This window comes from Phascolarctos cinereus, unplaced genomic scaffold (genome assembly GCF_003287225.1).
Source record: "Phascolarctos cinereus isolate Bilbo 61053 unplaced genomic scaffold, phaCin_HiC Scaffold_5;HRSCAF=322, whole genome shotgun sequence".
Lineage (NCBI taxonomy): Eukaryota > Metazoa > Chordata > Mammalia > Diprotodontia > Phascolarctidae > Phascolarctos > Phascolarctos cinereus.
In genome coordinates, this window is record NW_027555958.1 from 70,712,546 (window position 1) to 70,737,251 (window position 24,706).

Here is a 24,706-nt window from a genome sequence, read left to right on the forward strand (position 1 = left end):
AGTGGAGGCAGGCTGCCAGGCCACCCAAGGAGGGCTCACTGGCCTAGGTCAGAAAAAACAGAATAGTTTCAAGCTTCTATGTTGATCATTAGTAGGAATGACCTGTGAGTGATTGCATATCCAGTACAGGTGAGATAAGTAGACCCAGTCTCAAAAGAAAAAGTAAGAATACATTTTACTTCTTTGGGCCACAGTAATCTCTTCAAAAGTGTGTGTATTTGTGTGTTTTTATATGTGTGCATTTAAGCACACACATTCCTACATGGTATATATGCATATATATGTAACATATGAGTGTTTTATTAAACTTGTAGTTTGAACTTCTTCATATACAATGTTACTGCTCTAATCACTATAACGGGAGTAACATTAATTCATGAAGCCTTTTGAGATGCCTTGAATATGAAAAGTGATGGAAAATTGAATTCTAATTTCAGCTTCTGATTCTATTAGTAAACTCTGGAAAGCTCTGTATGATGTATTTTCAGTACTCAAAATGTATTGCATGTATTTAACATAAGGGGAAAGACACAGAAACATTCTATTCTGACAACTTTTTTCTAAAAATGAAGACTTTTAATCCACAGACTCTTGGAGCCAGAAAAAAGCCTTAGAGGCTGCCTAGCCCAACCAACTCCCTTAGCCAAACAATAAATCCCTTCCACAGAATCTCTGACAAGGGACCGTCAAACCCATCTACTTAAAAACTTTCATTAACAAGCAAGCTCCCTAGCTTCCAAAGGTGGTTGTGACGATCAGATGACATTGTAAGTAGAACATTTCACAAATTCGAAATTAAGTTTGATATAGTATAAGCTCCTTGAATGCAGGGACCTTTTTTCATTGTCTTTTTATTCCAAATATTTAGCTCAGTATGTCCAGATGTGTACTTTGACTTGTGTTGGGAGATGCTGGTGAGGAAATCCCTTTCTCCAGAAACATTTTGACAGCCTAGTGTCTTTGAAATTGTTCTGGGCCACTGAGAGGTGAGGTGACTTGGTCTCAGTCATACAGCCTGAAGATGTGGATTAGAACTTTAACCTGTACTTGTGGCTTCAAGGAAGCCTGGCTCTCTATCCACTTTATTGCACTGCCTTTCCCCTTTCATATAAGACATGTCATCTGTTGAGGTGAATCAAACTGAATGGAATAGAAAGTATTCCCTTCCATTTTTGGACAGTTCTAATTACTAGAAAGTTTTTATTTTGAGATGAAATGTGTGTGTGTATGTGTCCAGAGCTTATCTGGAACATAATTAATGTTCATTTATTCTATCTATCTTTCTGTCTGTCATCTATCTATCTATCTATCTATCTATCTATCTATCTATCTATCATCTACTTACCTCTCTATCTACTCTTCGGAGCTACTTAAAATAAGTTTAATGCTTCTTCTACATGCCATTCCCTTCAATATTTGAAGATAGCTAAATCACATCCTCTTTAAGACTTCTTCCCATCCATCCAAATCTTATCTATTCTTTACAGTCTGGCTCAGGTTCTATCTCTTTTCTTATAGTCTTCCCCAATCACCCCAGCCCATACTAATCTTCTTTAGAACCCCCATGGCGTTAGCTTGTCGGTACGCTTACATATTCATTGATTTTCTTATAATTTATTGTTTCATCCACAAAGAAGAAAAAAATCTGCTAGATGAATGACGCTTCTCTTCTTTTTCTTAGGGAGAGAGCATACTTTACTAAGAAGAAATACCATTATTTTCCCAGGAGTAAGCTGTTTCAGAAATGGTAACCAGAGTAAGCCAATTCATAAGTGACTTTTATTAAAAACCTGGTTTAAATATAACTTTAATTAACTGAGTCAGTTTCTAGTGACTTTAATGAGAGTTAAGGAGGCCAAAAAGAAAAATGTTCTGTGATGGGAATGTAAATTATTTATCCTTGAAACTCAAATTTCTTTACTGTTAGGTGCATTATTGCAAGGTGGGTTAAGCTACAAGCTGGTGATCTTTGACCAGTTCTTATAGAAGCTACTGATGAATGCGACTGTAAGCTCTTCCATGTCTTTCCTCATATGAGATGCAATTAAACTTTTGTGTTTAAAAGTCTGTCGCTATATTAGGTTTGAATACCATAAACAATGTCACGATTTTTTAAATTTCACATACTTAAAATTCCGCCCCTCAAAATGGCTATACAAATACATACACATATGTATGTATGCACACATATGATATGCAAATACATATGTTTAGTTCTTTTTAGTTGTGTCCGACCTTCATGACCCCATTTGGGGTTTTCTTGGCAAAGATGTTGGAGTGATTTGCTGTTTCCTTCTCCAGCTCATTTGGCAGAAGAGGAATCTGAAGCAAACCGAGTTAAATGACTTGCCCAGGGTCACACAGCTAGTAAGTATCTGAGGCCAGATTTGAACTCATGAAGATGAGTTTCCTGATTCTAGATCTGATACTCTATCCACTGCCCCACCTAGCTATCCCTGTCCTAAAGTTAGAATTGTCTAAAAATAAAGTAGGTTGCTCCATTGAGTTATTTTTCACTGGAGTTCTTCAAGCAGAGACTATATGGACCACTCTTTGGGGATGCTATAGGTTGGATACACCCTTCTGAGGGGATCCATGCTTTACAAGTTCTCAGAGATCTTTTTTCCAACTCTGGAAAGCTGTGCCTCAAAGCAATGCAATTGAAAGTCCTTTTGAGCTAACATTTAAGGAAGTTTCAGTACTGCTATTCTTTGTTATCAGTGTTCTAGGCTTCAGATACTGAAAAGGAATGATAGAGCATTTTAGGAGGCAGTATGGAATCTTGAAGTCAGGAGACCTGGGTTTGCATCTAACCTCAGATACTTTCATGTGACCATGGATAATTCACTTGATCTCCCAGAGAATCAGTTGTTTATTTTAAAAATGCTAGTGTTAACCTGTAGAACCCACCTCAGTGGCATTGTGAGGAAAGTTTAGAAAACCTCAAAACACTATAAAAATATGAGCTGTTGTTATTAAATCAGCATGAAGTAGGGTCTGAAAGACTGGGAAATATTTTCCAAACTGAATTGCTTAACTGTGAACTAAAAGCTACCCTATCTAATGAAATTCAGCTACATTTTCATAAAGAGAGAATAATGAATTTGCTAAAGTATTTTCAGAATGTATGATTAGACAGTTCTTGTGAAGACAAATTATAATCTGTCCCCTTTCAGTAAAGTATATTTCGTAGCACCATTAAAACTTACTTAACCTTTCCATGCCTGGTGCTATGCAAAACAGTATATAGAATGACAATGCTTATAATCTAGGGTTCTCTAGTCACTTTTTAAAAGGGTTTCTGTCTAGACCTGTTTTTATTCTTGTAGATAGCTCCCCAGTGCATATCAGCAAATGTTCTGCAATTTATCACCTAGGTAAGTAGTTGCCAGGGCCATCGAGAAGTTACTTAAATGACTTGGCCAGGGTTAGGCAGGATATTTCAAGAGTGGAGGCTTAAACCCTGGACTTCCTGGTTCTGAGGCTAGTTTCCAAACCACTACCCCAAACTGCTTCTTTCAAAAAAAAAAGTTACAATCATAGATAGAGGAAGGCAGGGGGTATAGTGAATGGAATGTTAGACTTGGAATCAGGAAAACCCGGCAAATCATATCACCTCTTTTTGCCTCAGTTTCCTCATCTGTGAAATGAGGATAATAATAGCACCTATGTCACAAGGTTGTTGTAAGGATCAAATGAGATAACATGTAAAGAACTTTGCAAACTTTAAAGTGCTAGATATATATGAATGCTAGATATTATTAGGATGCTGCTACTACTGCTCATTTTGTTTCATTTTTAAGAACCAAGGATAGATGGGGTTGGAACTGACAAGAAAAACATTGCATCTTCTTACCGTAATTGCAGGTCCAGCAAAAGCTAAGCTAAGCAGCATGAGGAATGGAATAGCTTCCTGGGTGGGCTCAATGTAGGGCATGCTGAGACTTCGGTCATAGCAGCTGAATCCAGAGTGCACGGGCTTGAAGACATCTGTGAGTTCCAGGAAGTAGAGGCTAACAACAGAGGAGGCCAAGATAGGCAACTGGGAAGGGGAGGAAAAAAATTCACTTAATTCAATTGAATTTTTGTTTTTAATACAGAGAACATGGAAAGTCAGTAAAACAGGAAAAAGGTATATAGAGATATCTTTCTTTACTCATCTGCAGACAGTTTTACAGAGTGACCTCATCTCCATGTATTTTCCCCTTAAGTGAGGAGATTTCACCAGAGGTGTCAAGCCTGAAGTCAGGAAGATCTGACATGAAATCCAGTTTCAGATATTTACTTGCTGTGTGGCCCCAGGCAAATCACTTAACCTCTACCTGTTTCAGTTTTCTCAACTGTAAAATGGTTATAATAATAGACAGAGTTGTTGGATAGGTAAGATAATATTTATAAAATACTTAGCACAGTGCCTGGAACATAGTAAGCACTTAATAAATGCTTCTTTCCTTGCCTCTCTTTTCTTCTTTCCTTCCTTCTTTCATTCCTCCCTTCTTTTCTTTCTTCCTCATGTACTTCCTTTCTTCCTTCCTTCTTCCCTCCCTCCCTCCTTTCCTTCCTTCTTTGATTCCTTCCTTCATTCTTTTCTTCCTTTCTCATGTCCTCCCTTCCCTCTTCTTTCCTTCCTTCCACCCTTCCTTCCTTCTAGCAGGGCAAATAGAGAGGCAATATGGTGCTGGAGAAAGAAGGATCTACTTGCTCTTTCACAACCTCCATCTCCTACTTCTGTGACATTTTACAAGCTGTCCCTAATGCCTGGAATGCACTACCTCCTCAGTTCTTGCATATCTGTCTTCTTTTAAGGCTTAGCTCATGAGCTGTCATGTTTTTCTTGATTCCTTTGTTTTTTTTAAATTTCTTTATTAAAATTTTCTTTTTATAATTATGAATTTGATAAACACTGACAAACACGGACATCTTCATGAACAAAGAGCAGAAGAAGATTGTAATGAAACCATGAATTTATACACAGCTTTGGTATTTTTAAAGGATATATTTATTTTAACACATGATTTGTAACATTTCCCTATCTGCCTGTTTTTCCTTTTGAACTCCTTAGGCTCCCTTCTGTGTATTTTAAAAAATTAATCACCACTGTTTTATTTTCCTTCTGGTATCATTATCAGTATTCTATTTATTCTGGATAATCCTCCCATTCCACCAAAAAAAAAAAGATAAAGTCCCTTCTATGCAACAATTCAGGATACTCACACAAAACAAATCAACACATCGTTCATGTCTGAAAATGTGTCTCATTCTGCACCTCTCAATGAAATGCACAGAATCAGGAGATGGAATGTCCTGTGTAAGGAACAGCCCAGATGTCAGTATTTCTGTATTGTAGAGCATGTGGAGGGTAGTAAAGTGTGAGAATACTGGAAAGGTTGTATGGGGCCAGGTTAGGAAGGATTTTGAATGTCATTCAGAGGATTTTACATTTGATCTAGGAGGCAATAGGAAGCCACTTGAGTTTATTGACTCTGTGTATGTAGAGTGGTTTGGGGGTAGGGGGAGGCATTGGGCATGGTCAGGCGGTCATTTTGTTAGTTGGAGGGAAGATGGACTAAATTAGGGAAATCCTTGAGACAGGATGATCAGAAGACTATTGCAATAGCTTGGGTATGAGGTGAAGAGGGCCTAGTCCAGGGTGATAGCAGTGTCAGAGGATAGGAGACATGCACAGGAGGTTTTATAGAGGTATAATCAATTGGACATGGAAACAGTTTAGATACGCAAGGTAGGAGAGTGTGAGGAGTTGAGGATGGACTCTGAGGTTGTGAGTTTAGATGACAGCTTTCAGAGGATTCTCAAAGAGCAGCATTTTGTAAATGCCAAATTTCAATTCCTTCCATCTCCTGGAATTGCTGAGTTATGTAACACAAAAGATTGATTTAAGGTGTTGTCATATGTGGAGGGCAGTAGCTTTTATATAACCAAAGAGGATATTTTCGGTTTCTTTTTGTGTCACCTCGCTGTTGGAAGTGAAAATTCTACCCAGTGGAGGAAATTCAAATTCCTGGATCTTTGCAAAATTTTTGAAGGTGCCATGCTCCAAATCTATTATCCTAAAACATTCCCATACACTGAACCCTGAAAGCCTTCTCTTCTTTCATAGAAAAAGATCTTTCCTCATTGAAAATATCTGGTGGGGAAAGGGGGTTATTCCACTCTCCATATACTTTCTTTTCATTTAGACCTCTCCTAGTTTCCAATCAGGGAAACACAGATGGTAGGAAAAGTGTCCTACAAAATGACTGGGGAATATTTACTACTAAGAAGGACTCAGGACTTAAGAGAATCTGGCTGAATTTAGTTGAGCAATTAGGAAAAAATTGAACCATAATATTCAGGGAAGTGATTCTTTTTTTTTTTAGGTTAATTTGAAGTAGCTCACCAAATGTTGAAAATATGATTAAATTCAATTAGCAAGTATTGAGAAGCTACCAGATGCATGGCAATATACCATTCCAATTATGAAAATAAGTGCTAGTCTGTATACACAGGGGCCAAAAGAAATAAGAATGAGTCAAATAAAAATTGGATAGCAGGTTAAATGTTATACCCAGGCACAGTCACAATCATGTACCTCCATCACCTATGATCCTGAAACTTGATCAGGCTTCTGGGGGAGAGAGTGACATTTAAGTCTCCTTCATCAGATATATCACTTTTATTGAATCTGATTCACACGCTTATCACAGATTCTCCTTTGTGGCTCAACTATCTCCAAATTTGAAGGTAAAAGGAAAGCATATCTTTCACTCAAAGATGTTAAGTGGGGGATTGGAGAAAAAGTGGGAAAAGGAAGAAATACACTCATCATTCCTTCTCTACCCTAGCTCCTTTAAAGGGTTTTCTAACTAATGAAGCACCTTGGACACCAAACAAATGAAAACATCCAAGTAATCAAGACAACTGTAGTCCTACCTCTCTATCTTAAGTCAGTATCATACCTGTGTCCATCATACTCTACCTTCTCAAATAATATCTTCACATCAACAAGGTGCTATGAAATAGTATCATCGAATCGTCAAATCCAACCATTGGTTCAATTTTTTAAAGTATCCTAACTGAATGTAGCTTTGACCTCGACAGAAATTCCATTATATTCATCCATGAAATAGCTCCAACTACTCTCTTCCCATCTCTGAAGACCAGCAGACATCCTCCACTTGCTATGTGGACAGCTTTTCTTTTCAAAACTTTTTTATTTAGTATCCAACAAAATTTATGTACTTTTCTTTGCACTTAGTAAATGCTTAATGAAATTTGCTGAGTTGAGTTGACTGTCTGGCCATAGACAGTCTCTTGAATTCTTCACAGTTCAAAGCATGTGTGTTGTGGACACATGCTATTATGGTAGTGAGATGAGAGGTGATAAGTGGAGATGAAAATATTTGGGAAGAATTTACTTAGTAATGGTGGTAATGAAGACAGGAATCAGTACATATTTCTTTGAGAAAAATAAAATTTTGATTACCTGAATGATTTTGGAAAATTATACATGAGGTTGTATTTTGTGCTTCTTATTAATTCAATAAACATTTTCACAAGAGCTACATAGAAATGAGAAGAGGAATTAATGTGGTAACCTAGGATTTCCATTCTACTCTTAAAGAAAAGATGTGATATTTCTAGGAGAGAGTAAAATTGTTACAATTCACTAAGATGGAATTTTGAAAATCTGCACTTTTTTGGATGTCTAGTTCTTTCTTGTGAGTGGTAGGGTGACATTATGGATAACATACTTGGAGTCAGGGAGATCTGGGTTCAAATTCTTTCTCTGACACTATCTGTTATAGCAGGCATGTCATTTTGGCCACAATTTCCTCATCATGAAAAAATAGGGGAAATTATAATTGCAATAACTATTTCACAAGGTGATTATGAGGCTCAAATAGTATATTGCATGCAAAATGCTTTGCAAAAATTAAAGCACTACATAAATGTCAATTATTATTACTATTCTTACCTACATATTGAAGAAGATTCTGTAACAGTCCTTGTTAGATATTCTAGATTTCACAGGAAGTATTGATACAGATAGTAATAAAATATTTTAAATTCCATTTTAGTGTATGTATGAAATTAGGTTGTAATGTTTAGTAAAATACATCTCATTTAATTTGGATAATCAGTGCCTTACACATAGTAAATTTTTATTAAATGCTTGTTGAGCAATGAGCAGAATGAGATGATATAGCTAACTCAGAGATAAAAATAATTATACATCTTCTAAATGTTTCTACTTGCCCTTTTTAAATCTTGATTGCAATAGAGTATATAAATTGCGACCCAGCATGACAGCTTTGAGTTTACACGGACGGCTATATCTTAGGAACATCTCACATAAATCTTGTTTTGTGTTATGCCACAACATCATGGGAACATCAGAATTTGACTTGTTTTGTCCCTATCTAGGGTTTCCTCAGTGAAAACCAGAATTTGATTTGAGTCTCTGCCTCTCCATAAAAAGTAAAGAGCTCTTAATTCCCATGGAAGCACTCAGGGCAACAATGTAATACACAAATAAAGGCGTTATTTCACCTGGTAAAAAAAATACAAAGGAGTCACACTCAAAACTACTTTCCTTCCACATTGGTGAACTCCATCTTTCTCGGAGAAAAGTCTCAATATTCTTCTCAACTTACATTACAACAATGGCCAGATCACAAGGCAAAGGGAAAGTACTGAGTTGGTAGTAAGCCAATCTCTGTAGTGAGGTCCACCTGTATTAGGGATCTACATAGCCTTCTGACCTATGTGTTTTGAGCCTCCATCACAAATTTCCTGATTTAAATTTAAATTAAATCCAAGACCCACCAAAGGGAAGCTCCAACTCCTCCCCACCTACTTTGCAATGCAGTGACACTGACATCCTTACTGTTTCTTAAGACGACAATCCATTTCCCAACTCCAGGCATTTTCCCTGCTATATACCCCATGCTTGGAATTCTTTCTCTCCTCATTTCTATCTCCTGCCCTCCATGGTTTCCTTCAAGTCCAGATAAAATCCCACCTTCTACAAGAAACCTTTCCCAACTGGCCTTAATGCCAGTGCCTTCACTTTGAGATTGCCTCCAATCTTGCTTACAGCTTGTATATTATATAATTATTTGCATGTTGTCCACCTCCATTAGAATGTGAGCTCCTTGAGGGTAGGGATCATTTTTACCTTTATTTGTGTCCCCAGAACTTTGTATTTTAAGTTTTGCACATAGTAAGCGCTTAATAAATGCTTATTGACTTGATTTGACTTGGTTTCCATTCAAGCAAGAACTACATAATCACTTGTTGGAGTATATTGGAGAGGAATTTTGTTCAGATGCAGATTGGCCTTTTAGTTCCTTTCCAACTTTGCCATCCTGCAAAATTATTTTACTTTAATGAGCCTCAGTTTCCTCATCTCTAAAAGAGGGACTTGTACTAGACCAGCAGAGTATATGACCCTTTCCAGCATGTGTGTGTGTGTGTGTGTGTGTGTGTGGTGTGTGTGTGAGAGAGAGAGAGAGAGAGAGAGAGAGAGAGAGAGAGAGAGAGAAAGAGAGAGAGACAGAGTGTCTGAAAACAAGCTTAGCTAAGTGCATACAGTCTTATTACAATGTTAGTCACTGAGTAATGTATTATTTTTGGCCACAGAAAATCAGGAAGATTGTCTACAAATTCAAGAGATTGAGACTTATGTTGGTTGCAGTACTCACACTAGTGAAATTGTAAATCTGCTGAAGTGTGATTTTTTTTTTGAACAAAGTTGAAGAAAAGACAAAAGTACAACATGACTGTGACCGTCAGTGACCCATTTCACTTAATATCCTTTGGTCTGAGCCTTTTACTTCATCTATCCTTGTAAAGTCCTGATGATTGGTTCAGACACTACCATAAATACAACACAATAAATATTTATTAAGTGCCTGCTCTGTGCCCAGCACTGTGCTAAGCCTTTGACAAGTTAGTTCAGTATGATTAAAGTATAGTATGTTCCTAACCCTAACTGACCCTGTGCAAAGAGATGACCTTAATCACAAGGGCATGAAAGGAAGAGAGTGTGAATGGTCTATACACACGTAACCACTACCAAAAAACACACACATGTAAACTATATGCCCTGCTCCTGATGGCTAGGTAGCACAATAGGCAACAATAAGTCTTATCTATATGCTACTTTATGGTTTATAATAATGCTTTACCTCAATTCTCTCCTTTGATTCTCAATATAATTCTTTGAGTTAGGGATTTCATGTGTCATATGTTCTTTTTCTCAACGTGAACACCGAGTAATCTTTTAAGTTATTTCATTGCTATGTTTGCATTCTTAATGAACATATGTATAGATATACACATATTCACAGGATAACATAATTTATGATCTAGAAAGGATATTGGACATCATTCAATCTAACCTCTTCATTTCAAAAATGAGCAAACTGAGGTCTGGGAAGGCTGGGATTTTCTCGAGGTCATACTGGTAATAAGTTGTAGGATTAGGATTGACCCCAAGTGCTCTAATTCTTAATTTGGTGTGTTATACTAGATAGCCTTCTGGATTTGGGTAGATCATGTTTACTTTCTGCACCTGCCACTTCCTATCTTTGTGACCAACTATGAGCAAATCATTTCACCTTTCTGAGCTTAAGTTTCTTCATCTGGAAAATGGGGACAATAATTCAAAGAATATCTTCCTTATAGAGTTGTTCTGAGGCTCAAATGACATCATCTATGGAAAGTACTCCACAATCTTTAAAACATGATATAAATGTCAATAGAGAGGGATAGGAATTGGACCTACAATGGCATTGGCATAGGAAACTCCTATATGAGGTATTCCCTCCACTAATAAAGGTTGGCATTTGGCAAGTTACAGTCAGAGAGTTACTTAGGGCACTGAGAAGTTACATGACTTGCTCAGGGTCACAAAGCCTGTATGTATCAGAGGTGAGACTTGAACCTGTGTCCCTGATTCCAAGATTGGCTCTCTCTACATATATTATGCCACATTGCCTCCCATAAATAACACTAATCATTATTATTTCCATTATACTATTATTTTTCTTTGTCTCTTATCCGTGATAAGGTATTTCTTATGTAAATATTTATCACCATTGATGCCTGACGCAATGCTTTGTTCACAGTAGATGCTTAGGAAAATGTCACTTGGAAGTGAAGTGATAGAATCAAGATTCATACAAGTCTTTTGATGTAAAAGAGTCCAATTTTTTTCCTGCTTGCCATGAAGCCTCGTCCTTTATAGAAGAAGTATGACACATTTTAATAAAATTTCACAATTAAATTAACTTGGTGTTGACATAATCCTGTTACACACAGAGTGATATTTAAGCAAGCAAAAGTGGTGTGTGGTTATGTGTGTTCTCATCTTCACAGGGTCTATATAAAAGGGATTGGCATGGTGCTGTCAAAATCACCAGAGAGGAAGGAAATTGTGAAGTCTTCCAAAGACCTTCATCTGGGAAATTGGAAATAAACTAATAAATTCCATAATATAAACTATAACATAAACACTGAAAACAAAATATTAATAAAATTCTGATGGGAAGAATCAAGCAGGGCATATCTAACTAAACCTTGCAGGGATATATTAGAAGCCACTGCTGCTAAAGTAACCACTGGTGATCCACCCTTGGTGCTACATCTTTATTCTCTCCTCAACTGTTTCCCATCTTCATTCTGCCATTAATCTCCACTGGCAATGTTCACTCATTCAGACAGAGCACAGATCATAGATGTGAAATTGGAAGAAAACTTAAAGGCTTTCTCGTTCTATTATCTCCTTTCACAGGTGAGAAAATAGAAGTCTGGAGACATCAAGTGACTTGTCCAAGGTCATATAGATATTGTACGACTGATTATTGAACCCAGGTCTTTTGACTCGGAACTTGTTGCTCTTGTCATGGATGTGTAAGCTCATAGGCTGCTGCAAAGGAGGCAGCACTGAGGGAAAGGTGCAGGAATTCCTTTGGTTTTCCCAGTCTTGGGGGATGTAGTACTATAGAACTGCTCAATGTGGCATCTCTGACACAAATTACTAATTATCAGAGTTTTCCTAATTTGGTTGAGGGCAGCTAGATGGCACAATGGATAGAGTTTCTGAAGTCAGGAAGACTCCTCTTTGTAAGTTAAAATCAGGCCTCAGAAACTTACTAGCTGTATGACCCTCGGCTTCAGTTTCCCCATCTGTAAAATGAATTGGAGAAGGAAATGGCAAACCACTCCAATATCCTTGGCAAAAAAAAAAAAAAAACAACTCCAAATGGGTCACAAAGAGTCAGACATGACTGATATGTCAACAGCAATAATAGCAGCAGCAACAGATATGTAGAAATAGAACATAAAAAAAGAAACTTCTTTCAAGAATGCATCTAGGCTTATGTCCTTTGCTGACATTTTCAATGAACAATATCATTTGCTTAAAATTTGGATTTCTCAATTGGGGAATGGCTGAACAAGTTGTGGTATATGAATGTAATGGAATCCTATTGTGCTATAAGAAACGATAAACAGGCTGACTTCAGAAAAACCCGGGAAGACTTATATGGTCTGATGCTGAGTAAAATGAGCAGAACCAAGAGAAGGTTGTACACAATAACAGCCACGTTATGCAATGACCAATGTTGATAAATTTAACCCTTCCCAGCAATACAAGGATCTGAGACATCTCCAAAGGCCTCATGATGGAAAATGCTATCCACACCCAAAGAAAGAATTATGGAGTTGAATGCAGAGTGAAGCATATTATTTGCAATTTTTTTCTTCTGTTAAATTTTGTTTCCTCTTTCTGACGGTTCCTCCTATTGGTTCTAATTCTTACTTACAACATCACTAATGTGAAAATATGTTTAATAGGAATATATATATATATATATATATATATATATATATATATATATATATGTCCTATATCAGATTGTGTGCCATCTTGGGGAGGGTGGTGGGGAGGAAGGAGGAGAAAAATTTTAAACTCAAAAGCATATGGAAGTGATTGTTGATAAATCAAAATAAATTAATTTAAAAAGTAGATTTCTCTTAGAGATAGAAAAACCATTAAAAATAAAAACTTTTGAATTGTCCATCTATACTATAGGTAGCAGATTTTTTTTTTACCTGAAAAGCCACTTGAACCCCAGACCCTTGGATTTTATCTCATGTTAAACAAATTGAGTCACTGGACCTCAGAAACAAATCTAATTCTATACATGTCAGTCTAAGAAATTTTACATTGACATAATATTATGCAGCCCATCGTCAGGCAATAATCAACAAGTATTTACTTAGCTTACTCTGTTTAAGGTGCTGTGCTAAGCTCTGGAGATGTAGAGAATGGCAAAGACTTCCCCTGACCTCAGGGAAGTTACATTCTAATGGTGGAGATGAAATGTCAATAAATAGATATATAAAAGATGGAAGGTACCCTTAGAGGGGAAGGGTCTATGTAAATAACTAGGTTGCTGAATGACCATTAAGCATTCGAACTCAAATGTAACAATTAATCTGTTGTTTACAGAACACTGCCAGACCTGGGAAGTGACTAAATTTAAATATAACATGCTTTTTAGCCTCATAGAACTTAGATTCTGGTATCAGGATAAACGACAAACTCAGAGAACCACGATGTACTGAATTACATGATAGGTACATCATAGATGTCCACAACATAGTGTTATATGAGCTCCTGGAAGGTGTCATTACTTTTCAGGAAAGACTTCATGGCACATGACATTTGAATTGGACTTTAAAAAATGGGTAGAAGGATTTCAAGAGGTGAAAGGGACAGGGAAGATGTTACAGATGTTGCAGAGAAAGGGGACAGCATGACCAAAGCATAAAGCCTGGGAAAGCTTCAAGTATGTTTGTGTTAGAGAACAATCCTGTTTGGGGCATAACACTAAGAATTCACCTTTACATAGTTCATTAAGTTTAAATACAATCTTGGAAAGTTATTACTATTCCATTTTATAGATGAAGAAACTGAGGGTGAGAGACTTGTCCAGGGTCACACAACTATTGTTTGTCCTTAGTTCTTGAAGAGGACAAGAGGGTGATGTCTTGGCTTGCCTGTGAATTTGCTTTAAGTGAGGCACAGCTGTGCAAAATTATCAACCTCATTCTCTCCTCCACAGTCATTTGAATCCAGTGGCAATACAAAAGTCAAGATGATTGGTGATGGCCCAGTTCACTGTGTCCCATTTTATAGATATGGAACTGAGGCAAATAGTGGTTAAGTGACTTGCCCAGGATCACACAGCTAGTCAGTATTTGAAGCAGAATTTGAACTCAATTCTTTCCATTTCCAAGTATTCTTATCTACTACACCACCTTGCTGCCCAGATATATCAAAAAGGTAGGTAATGATGTTTTCTTTTTCTTAAAATTCTGATTATTTTTTTAATAGAAATTTATTTTTAGTTTTCAACATTCACTTCCACAAGTTTTTGAGTTCCAAATTTTCACTCCATCTCACCACTCCGCCCACCCCAAGATGGCATGCATTCTGAATATCCCTTCCCCTAGTCTGTCCTCTCTTCTATCTCTCCCCCCTTCTCTTATCCCTTTCCCCTTCTATTTTCCTGTAGGGCAGGATAGACTTCTGTACCCCACTTCCTGTATTGGTAATGATGTTTTCTGCGCTGTGCAGAGGTTCTTTGCTAGAAAGGAAGTTACTCTGATCTTGTATTTGCTGTTATTCATTTTCAATTCACTCCTATCCTGTCTAAATGACTAACTTCCAATCCTTAAGAAAATCGAGATGTAGGAAGCTTCAAGACCTCATATGTGTGTGTGTGTGTGTGTGTGTGTGTGTGTGTGTGTGTGTGTGTGTAGGGTTTCTATGTACTAAGATTTAGCAGAAATGACATTTTTTATATACTTCTGTAATTAACATTATTCAGACTTAACTTTTTAAAAATAAAACCCCACTGTGTGAGCTTCATTATATATATTTTACCAGAAGCAAGATGCTTCCTAATTTGGGTTCCTAGCATTCTCATGATTCTTGTTAACATCAGGGAACACAAAAGACTCTAATTGGTCCTAAAAATAGCAATGGTAATTAATAGGTAATAGCTAGTACATAATATGTATGTTAGGTCTAATGGGGGAAGAAAAATCTGTTCTCTTATCTCTTTATGCCAGGAACATGAACTACATTTATCACATCAAAAAGACTAAAGAAAAATCAAACCCTTATCTAATAATGAAATCTAAAATTTTAAATAAGTTGCTTCATATGATTATAATAGAATATAGAATACACGTAATGATAATTGACACATACAGTGCTTTAAGGTTTGCAAAACACTTTCTATGCATTATCTCATTTGGATCCTTACAAGAGACAAGCGAAGTAGGTAATCCAGACATTGACATTTATATTTTACAGATGAAAAAATGATGGCTCACCCAGACTTCAGTAATTTGCCTTTGGTTACAGAATTAGCGAATGTTAGAGTTGAATTTTATAAGAGTATAACTGTTCATCAATTTGTGTAGAGCAGAGGTTCTTAACCTGGAGTGCATGAATCTTCTAAAAAAAATTTTGATAACTGTATTTCAATACAATTGGTTTCCCTTATGGTCCCACATATTATGTTTTATGTATTTAAAAATCTTCTGAGAAGGGGTATATAGGTTTCACTAGATTGCCAAAGGGGTGTATGACAGCCAAAAAAGAGGCTAAGAATCCCTGTTGTTAAGTTGTGTCCTGACTCTATGTGACCCCATGAACAAAGTTTTCTTGGCAAAGATACTGGAATGATTTGCCATTTCCTTCTCCACTGTGTTCCCATTTTACAGATGTGGAACTGAGGCAAATAGGGGTTAAATGACTTGCCCAGGATCACACAGCTAGTAAGTGTCTGAGGCCAGATTTCAAGTCAGATCTTCCTGACTCTTGGCCTTGTGCTCTATCCTTTGCACCATCTAGCTACCCTTAAGAACCCCTAGCTTAGAGTAATATTAGCTTCGTGGTTGCAAAGCGTAACTTCAGATGCTATGACTGTGTCTAATATGACAGCTTGTTTTCAAGTATTTGAAAGGATGCCATATGAAAGGAGTATCAGAATCATTGTGAGAGAGCAGAACCAAAAACCTATGGAAGAGAACAGAGCAGCTTTTAACTCAATATACAGAATGCCTTCTTAACAATAAGAGTTTTCTGTTAGAATGTAAGTAGAACAAGAAACATTTTTCTTTTGTCATTGTATCACTAGTACTTAGCTCACTTTGAAGCACCTGTTAGTCACTTAATAAATGTTTGATGGATTTAGTGATTGAAAATGACATGGGCTAACACATGAAGTTCCCTGTCACTGGAGGTATTCAAGTAGAAGCTAGGTGCATTTGTCAAGTATGTTCCAAAAGATGATTCCTTCATCAAGCAAGGAATAGCAAAGATGGCTGCTTAAGTCTCAGTCTCTCTCTCTCTCTCTCTCTCTCTCTCTCTCTCTCTCTCTCTCTCTCTCTCTCTCCCTCTCTCTCCCCCTCCCTCCTCTCTCCCTCCTCTCCTCCTCCCTTTCCTCTCTCCCTCCTCCCTCCCTCCATCTCTCCCTCACTCCCTCCCTCCCTCCCTCTTTCCCTCCCTCTCCTTAAGTCTCTTCTAACCTGAACTTCTCTGATTCTAGCCTTCATTGATCTTTCCCTACTCCAACTAAAATGTTCTCCCCCTCTTGACATTTTCCTAGAGCCCTATTTGAAGATCCTCTTTGCCACTATCACTTGCCTTTTTGTATTATACTTCTCTGTGTTTATACTGTGTCCTCTTTACTCTTCCCCAGCAGAATACATTTCTTGAGAGAAAAGATTGTACCATTTATTGCTTCTTTTTTATCTTTGATCCCTAGCTTTGTGCTGTTCATATAGTGGGTATTTTATGAATATTTGTTGAGTAAATGATAATCAGACACTAAAATAGATACTTTTCTTTTAAGAAAAGCACTATCTTTATTATTAGGAGAAACTATTTTGTTTTCCTTTCTTTGTATCTCCAGAGCTTAGCACTGTGCTGGATGTATAGTAGGCACTTCAGAAATTCTAGGTGGTTGATTAAATCTACTGGCGAATGCAACCTGAAATATATTATCTATTTAATTTGTAAATGGTAGCAATCTCTAAATCCTACCTTCATCTGGAATGTTTTTCAATGAGCACATAGAGATGACTCTGAATTACCATGGTGATGGGGTGCATGGATAACATGAATAACAACCTTATTTGAGCTCAAAGTTTCAGCATCATTTTTATCACACATTCAACAAAGATGTTAGGAAGTAGAAAAAGGGATACATTTATAGGGTTACATAAAATTCCAGCTGAAAAGGACTTTAGAGGCAGTCTAGTCCAACCCTCTTTCTCCATTTCCATTTCCCAGATGAAGATATTGGGGCCCAGGGAGGTTCAGTGATAAGTTGAAGGTGATACAGGTCAGAGGTCAGAATGGGAATTTGGAGCCAGATCCTCTGACTTCAAATCCCAAATTATTTCTGTTGAATAGTGCTGCTCAAATTAACTGGCACTACACCTGTTTTCTCCTTCTGTTGGTGCCATGGTGCTCCAAGTGAAAACCATTTATTTTCTCTTTCCAATAAGAAATCAGGTCGACAAGCATTTATTAAACACCTACACTTTACTTTGTTCTGTCTTTAAATTTTTTTCAAACCATGTTCATATTTTAAATTTAATTTATATACCAGGTGATAAAAAAATACGGAACTATGCTTTGGATATATCTAGATAAAGACACCATGACCCCCTGCCAATGACCTCACTCTAGTGAAGGACAGCAACATAAGTAGTTGTGACATAGAAGAGAATGAGATGTGTGCAAAAGTAAAGTACTATGAGGAACTTGAAGAGGATGATGATGTGGTCACGGATGGTTTCATGGAGATGAGGATATCTCAGATAAGCCCTAAAGGAAGGGATGGACATCAATTAAGTGGATTTTGTGGATGGAGGAGGGATGTAGTTCATCCCATTCTGGGTACAGGAGACAGCCTAAGAAAAGGCACAGAGATTTGGAATGCAAAATTTTATTTGGAAACCAATGAATTCACCATTGATGGCATTTGAGTAGAGGAATAACATGATCAGAGTGGCACATTGAGAAAGTTATTCAATGTCAAGAGAGGAACTGATTCAATAGTCACTGAGTCAGATGTGATAGGAAACACATAAGATATGAGTAAAAGGATTCCTCTGTGGCACTGAGGGCTCATGAGAGGTCAGATGCATGAATTTTTAATAGACCCACTTATTGTGATTTGATCATTTCTAGGAACTTAGGAATAGAAATGGCTCTTTCCATCTCTGCCACAGCCCCATGAATAGGCAAAAGAGGTATTATCAAGTTGGTTTTATAGGTAAGGACGCTGAAATTCAGGTTAAGTGTATTCACAAAGTGACACCCCCTTATGTCTTCTAATTCTTTGTCCCATGTTCCCCTCCATTTTTTGTCCATCTATATGGGGGAATACCCTGTGTGGAAATTCCTTCCACCAAAGCAGATAAACAATTATTCCATAATTTATTATCTTACTGAGTTACCTATCACACTGAGAGTTTAAATCACTTGATCAAGGATACAAACAGTTAGTAAGAGGCAGAAACACAAGTCAAAATCAAGTATCTGACTGAAAATCCTGCTTCTTAGAATAAGCTCCCTTCAGCTATTTGGCCAAGATGTGAAATATCATTGTTGCAGTCATCTTGGATGAATTCTTAAAAAGAAATTTCTCTGAAAAAGAGAAGCTATTCTTAAATGGCAAGTGCATTTGTCTTTGAAGCATTCTTAGCATGGTTTTATAGTACTTCCTAAACACCCAATATAACTTCATGGCAGTATCATGGATGAACAGCAGGTTTAGGAACTAGGAAGACCAGCGTCCAAGTCCTTACTCTAAGACATACTTTATGTGTGACTTTTCACAATTCTTTTAGTATTTCAGGGCTGTAGGGCTCTCTCTAAGACTAAGTTATAAAGAAAGGGCCAACTTGCATTAGAAAAGGGAATTTCTCATTTGGGATTTCCTGATGCTAATGGAATCATATACCCAGTCCCTAAACACCTAATGGTCACAAACTGGGTTTTTTCACAAAAAGAAAAATTCTGAAGAGTGGAAGTAATGAAAAAAACAAAACAGAAAAGAAAGTCTCCAGAAAAACATCATTAACCAGGACTACACTGAAATAAACAGACTAGATGAGGAGGCAAGATAGGTAACAATTCTTATTTTTTGGAGGGACAAACATGAAACATTAACCTGACAAAATTTCAATTTAAAATATAAACAACAATCTTTCCTGGAATGTTGATTCTATATTCTCTCTGCCCCTGTCACTTTATGTCTCTGTCTCTTTGTCTGCCTGTCTGTCTTTCTCTCTGATTAATATAGGAAATTTTCTTTATTAAGAGTGCTTTATTCTAAAGATGAAAGTCTCCAGTGGTGCAGAGTCTCTGTGGATCTTAGAAATGGAGCAAGCATGATTAAGAAATAAGGCACAGGGATTGATGAAACCTTTAGCTGTTCAGTCACCCAGCAAACAAAATTAAGTACTTCATAGAGCATCCATCAAGAAGCCAGCATGCTTGAAAATGTCCTCATCTTTCAAAAAAGGAAAATGTTGTTCATTCTTACTAGTAATGGTCTGCTCCCAGGTAATGTTTCCATCTGACTTCCATTAATTGAGTAAGAGAAATGTAAATGCAAAAGAGCTTAAAGTGACAGTGAGACTTCTCACCCTTCACTAGAAAGCAGAATTCATTATGAAATAGGTCTGACTTGGACTATATCCAAGGATACTTAGGTTTTGAAGTACCAGCAACACCTTATTAAAAAGTGATCTACCCTGTAGCGAAGTCACATAGCAATGACACCAAGAATGGATTTATATTCTAGGAGGGTCTCATGTAGCCTGCATTTAGTAAAGCTAGATGAAATATCATTCCTAATCTCAAGAAGTTCACAATGTTGGGAGAGTGATATTTAGGTGTCTTCTTTCCACCATAAGACTGTGAATTCCTTGAGGATAGGTGCTCTATTTTAGCTAAACTTTCTCTACTTTACCCCCCTCCCAACTCCAATGCTCTGCTTACCGTAAATGGTTAACATTTCTTACATATTTATTAACATTTATTTAACATATTTATCTCTTTTTTGTTCTTCTAATTCCCAATTAATTTTATTGGCTAAAAAAGTCATTTTCTCTTCTTACAGTTTTCATGTGTAACAGTGAGCTTCCACCGTCCAACTCCACTGCAGCATGTATACTTATAATTTATTAAAATAGTTACTGCTAACTTGGAAGGAGGAGGTGGGTGTGAGGAAGAAGATATACACCTGTATATCTTTATATCAATGAACAATATTTTTCCCCATTGGTATCTAGGTGGCTCACTGGATGGAATGTGGGTCTTGGAGTTAAAAAATAAATCCAGAAATTAACCTTCTTCTTTACTTCCAAATACATGGTGGTTAAACTTCAAAATAAATACGATTTTACAAAATGGTTGCTACCTGTCTTAGTGTTTGATAAAAACCTTCCTCAACTCAAAGACAACAAAGAACAGGAAAAGGAAAATAATATCATCTTCTCCCTCAGAGGGAAAGCCTGATCTCTGTGGAACTTAAAGAGTATGTGGTCTTCCCCTCATAGGAATTTGGTTTACCCTAAGTCACCTCTCACCCTCAGGAAAAAGATCAAGTTGTTCTAGGTTGAAATTTCTTAGCACAAAGGAGCATCCACCTAGAATTATGGGAGAGTGCAAACATACATTCATTTTTTCCCTAAAGGCGACACCAAAATGTCTCCAGTGATCTTTTCCAAAATAAGATGATTCTGTTGGAGGTTCAGGCATAAATTTCTTCTGGATCCCTTCATTAAATATAACATGAGGAAAATCACTTTGGAAACAGTGAAGAGGATGAACTAAAATGGGGGACAATTAAGTCAAGGAGACCAATTAGGCCATTTAAAAAATCCAAGTGAGAGGTGATAACGTCCTAATATAAAATAAGAGCTATGTGAGTAGAGAGGAGTAGCAAATGAGAGATATTGTGGAGGTAGAAACTGGAAGATTTGTCAAGAAATTGTATTGGGGAGTAAGGAATCAAGATCATGCTAAGGTTACAAAACTGGAGACTGGAAAAAGAAGATGCCTTCAACATAAATCGGGAAGTTTGGAAGAGGGGTAGATTTGAGGTGAAGGGAGGAATTGACTTCTACTTGCATATGTTGTGTTTGACGTATCTCTGGGACATCCTGCTTGAAATACTCAATCATAAATTTATTATGAGAGCCTACAGCTTAGTGAAGAGACTGGAAGAGGGGAACTGGTTATATAGATCTGTGAGTCGTCAGCATAGAGATAACTGAGTCCAAGGGAATTGTTGAGATCACCAAGTGAGAGAATGTAAAGGAGAAGGGAAGAGGAGCCAGAAAAGATCCTTGAGGACTCCTATGGTTGAGGGATGTAATATGGATGATGATCTAGTAAAGACTGATAAGGAGTGATCAGACAAGTTGGAGCATCAGTATTATGGAAATCCAGAAAATGGAGAGCATTTGGGAGGAGAAAGTGGTCAGTAGTTTCAAATACAGCAGAGGTTGAGGAAGATGAAGACTAAGAAAAAGACCATCAAAGTTGGCATTTAAGATATGACTAGTAACTGAAGAAATCAGTTTCAGGAGTGTCAGAAAACAGATTGCAAAGGGTAGAGGAGAAAGAGGAGAGGAAGCAATGAATATAGACAGCTTTTTCAAGAGTTGGCTAATAAGGGAGTAGAGCTTTAGGCTGTTAGTTTGAAAGCATGGTGGAAGAGTTTAGTGAAGGGTTTTTTTTGGGGGGGCAGGGGGAGGTATTGTTTCATATAAACTGGACCACAGAGTGTGTGAAGTATGAAATAAGGTTATGTAATAAGGTAGGTTGGGACCAGGTTATAAAGGGCTTTAAATTTCCCAAAGAAGAGTTTATATTTTTTCCTGCCTATAGAGAGCTATTGGAGTTTATTGAATAGCACAGTAATGTGTTCAGACTTGCATTTTAGGAAAATCAGTTTATCAGTTGGATTGGAGTGGGGCAAGACTTGAATCAGGGAGCTTAATTAGAAAGCTATTGCAATATTCTTGTAATAATATTTCATCAAAGAAGGCTATTAAGACTTGAACTAATGTGGTAACTATGTGGGTATAAAGAAAGGGAGAAATGTAGGATACATAATTTGGGCTAGAAAGAAGATTTCAGCAACATTGGCTATATGGGGTTAGTGGAAGGGAGGCATATAGAATGATAGCATGACTGAATACTTGAATGGTTGGAAGGATGCTGGTATCTGAGTCTGAGAAAAAGCCTAGTTTTTGGAGATCAACACTTGAAATATTTTATACTGGAAACAGCATAATTATCATCCAAAGTACTTCTGACAATTTAGGGATTTTGAATAAGAGATCTATCAAATACCCAAAGGTATCAGCAGCTACTATCTCACTTTATAGCTCATTTTAATTTTCTTTCCTAAAACTGACTCATGTAACTCCTCTAAGCCTTCCCTTTCCCCATTTCTTTAATCTTAACTCCATCTTCTCTCCTATTCCCTCTGGCACCATGAAAACCTGTTCTTGTAGCTTCTCCTTGTCTTCCTGTCTTTGCCTTCTCTTTGCTTTATTTCCCACCCCACCTACTCACTCCACCCACTTCAATCCCACAGTACATTTCAGGGTACAATCAGTGCCCTTCAAAAGCTAGTATCTTTTCAGGTGTACAGCCATTATCTGTTTTGCAAACTCAATACAGAATAAAGCCAGTTAACTTAATTAGACCACGGTGCTAGCTAGTAAAGTCAAATTCATGGGCCAAATTCCCATAGGAGATGTTTAACTTCACTGAGCGAATAGCTCACTATAACTCCAACTAGCCATCATGTAAATAAATTATCTTAGTCATAAGTTAGTGATAGAACCAAGATCAGTAACTCCATTTCCTGGCTTGGGGTTCATAGCTATTTCCACCATAATTCCGCCATTTCTTTAAATGCCATCTTACAGTACTCTTTACAAAACTTTAAAGAAGAGATTAAAGTAGGGAAGAACTAAGTGATACAGCTATGATCACATAGTGGCTTAGTGACAGAGCTAAAGTAGAAGATACCTCGAGAGGCACAGTGCATGGCACATAGTACACATTTCAACAAACTTTTTGATTAATAATGAATAGAAAACTGGGCTCAGAGTTCCAAAAACCTACATTCAAATTGTACTTCTGATACTAGCTGTCTAAACATTAACAAGTTATTCAGCCTCCCTATACCTCAGTTTTCTCATCTGCAGAATAGAGATAATAATATTTATAGTACCTGCCTTGTAGTATGTGTGAATATTAAATAAAATAATATGTGTGAGGCATGATTAAAATATCAGCTATTATTATTTCCTAACTGCAGAGAGTGTGTTTTGTATTCTTGATTTTATTACCCATAGACAAAGCTATGACACTTTATCTAGGTCCAGAATCATAGACCTCATAGCTGCAAGGAACCTTAGGTGATATCTCATCTATATCTGAATAGCAATAGTTTTCTCTTTCTGGCTCTAGTCTCTTGTTTTGTAAGTACTTGGAGTCCATTATTTCCATTTCCTCTATTTTCTTTTTTTGCTTCAAAGGGGGCTGAAGACCTGTGACTTTTGAAAAAAGGATAAAAATCATATCTTTTTTGTCAGAGTTTGAATACAATACTTATTTTGTGGAAACTTCTTTATGCAAAATGAGCCAAAGGCAAAATAATTAAGGGCCAATATACCAGGGCAAACTCTAACATTAAATAATTGCACATTTATTATTGATGTTAAAGTGTTATAGAAAAGGGAGAACCTTGGTCTACCCTTTGTAGTCAAGGAGTAAAATATTTGTTTTTAAAGAAAAGCCATTAAAACTAATATAGCTCAAATTAGAAAGGTGCACAGAACTAGGGAAAATAATCTTTGCAGCAAATTTCTCTCTTAAAAATCTCATTTCCAAAGAAAAAAAAGGTCTCATTTCAAACACATATAGGAAACTGATTTAAATTTAAAAGAATAAGAGCCGTTGCCTGATTAAAAATTATCAAAGGATAGGAACAGGCAGTTTTCAGAGGAAGAAATCCAAGGTATCAAATTCCAGGTAGAAAAAAAGTACTCCAAATCACTACTAATTGCAGAAATGCAAATTGAAGAAATTCTGAAGTTCTACCTTACACTCATCAAATTGGCAAAGTTGACAAAAAAAGAAAATGACAAATGTGGGAAAATATAGGAAAACAATTATTTTAATGAATTCTTAGTGGAACTGTGAATCACTCTAGCCATTCTGGAAAGCGGTCTAGAACCACACAGAAAAATTCCTCCAAATGCATATATCTTTTGACCCATTGTTTTAGGCACATACATGAAAGAGATTAAAGAAAGATGATAAGGACTTATATGTAAAAAAGTATTTCTAGTAGATCTTTTTATGGTGTCAAAGGCTTAGAAATTAGGGCTCTTAGCAAATGGAGAATGGCTGAAAAAATCATGATACATCAACCTAGCAGAGTACAATTATATTATAGGTAGCTATGTGTTGCAGAAAGGCAGCTATATGGCTCAATAGACATAGAGAGCTAGGCCTGAAACAAAGAAAAATCAAGTTCAAATCTGGCCTCAGACGCTTACTAGTTGTGTGACC

General features: G+C 36.9%; 1 protein-coding gene across 1 annotated transcript in view; it reads right to left on the reverse strand.

Moving 5' to 3' along the window:
• The window catches only part of PLPPR4 (phospholipid phosphatase related 4), a 57,848-nt gene that overhangs the window by 26,191 nt on the left and 6,951 nt on the right, over positions 1-24,706 (reverse strand). The window contains exon 2 of the mRNA XM_020999654.2: positions 3,857-4,042. Within this exon, the coding sequence (XP_020855313.1) occupies positions 3,857-4,042 (186 nt within the window). The remainder of the gene's footprint in view (positions 1-3,856; positions 4,043-24,706) is intronic.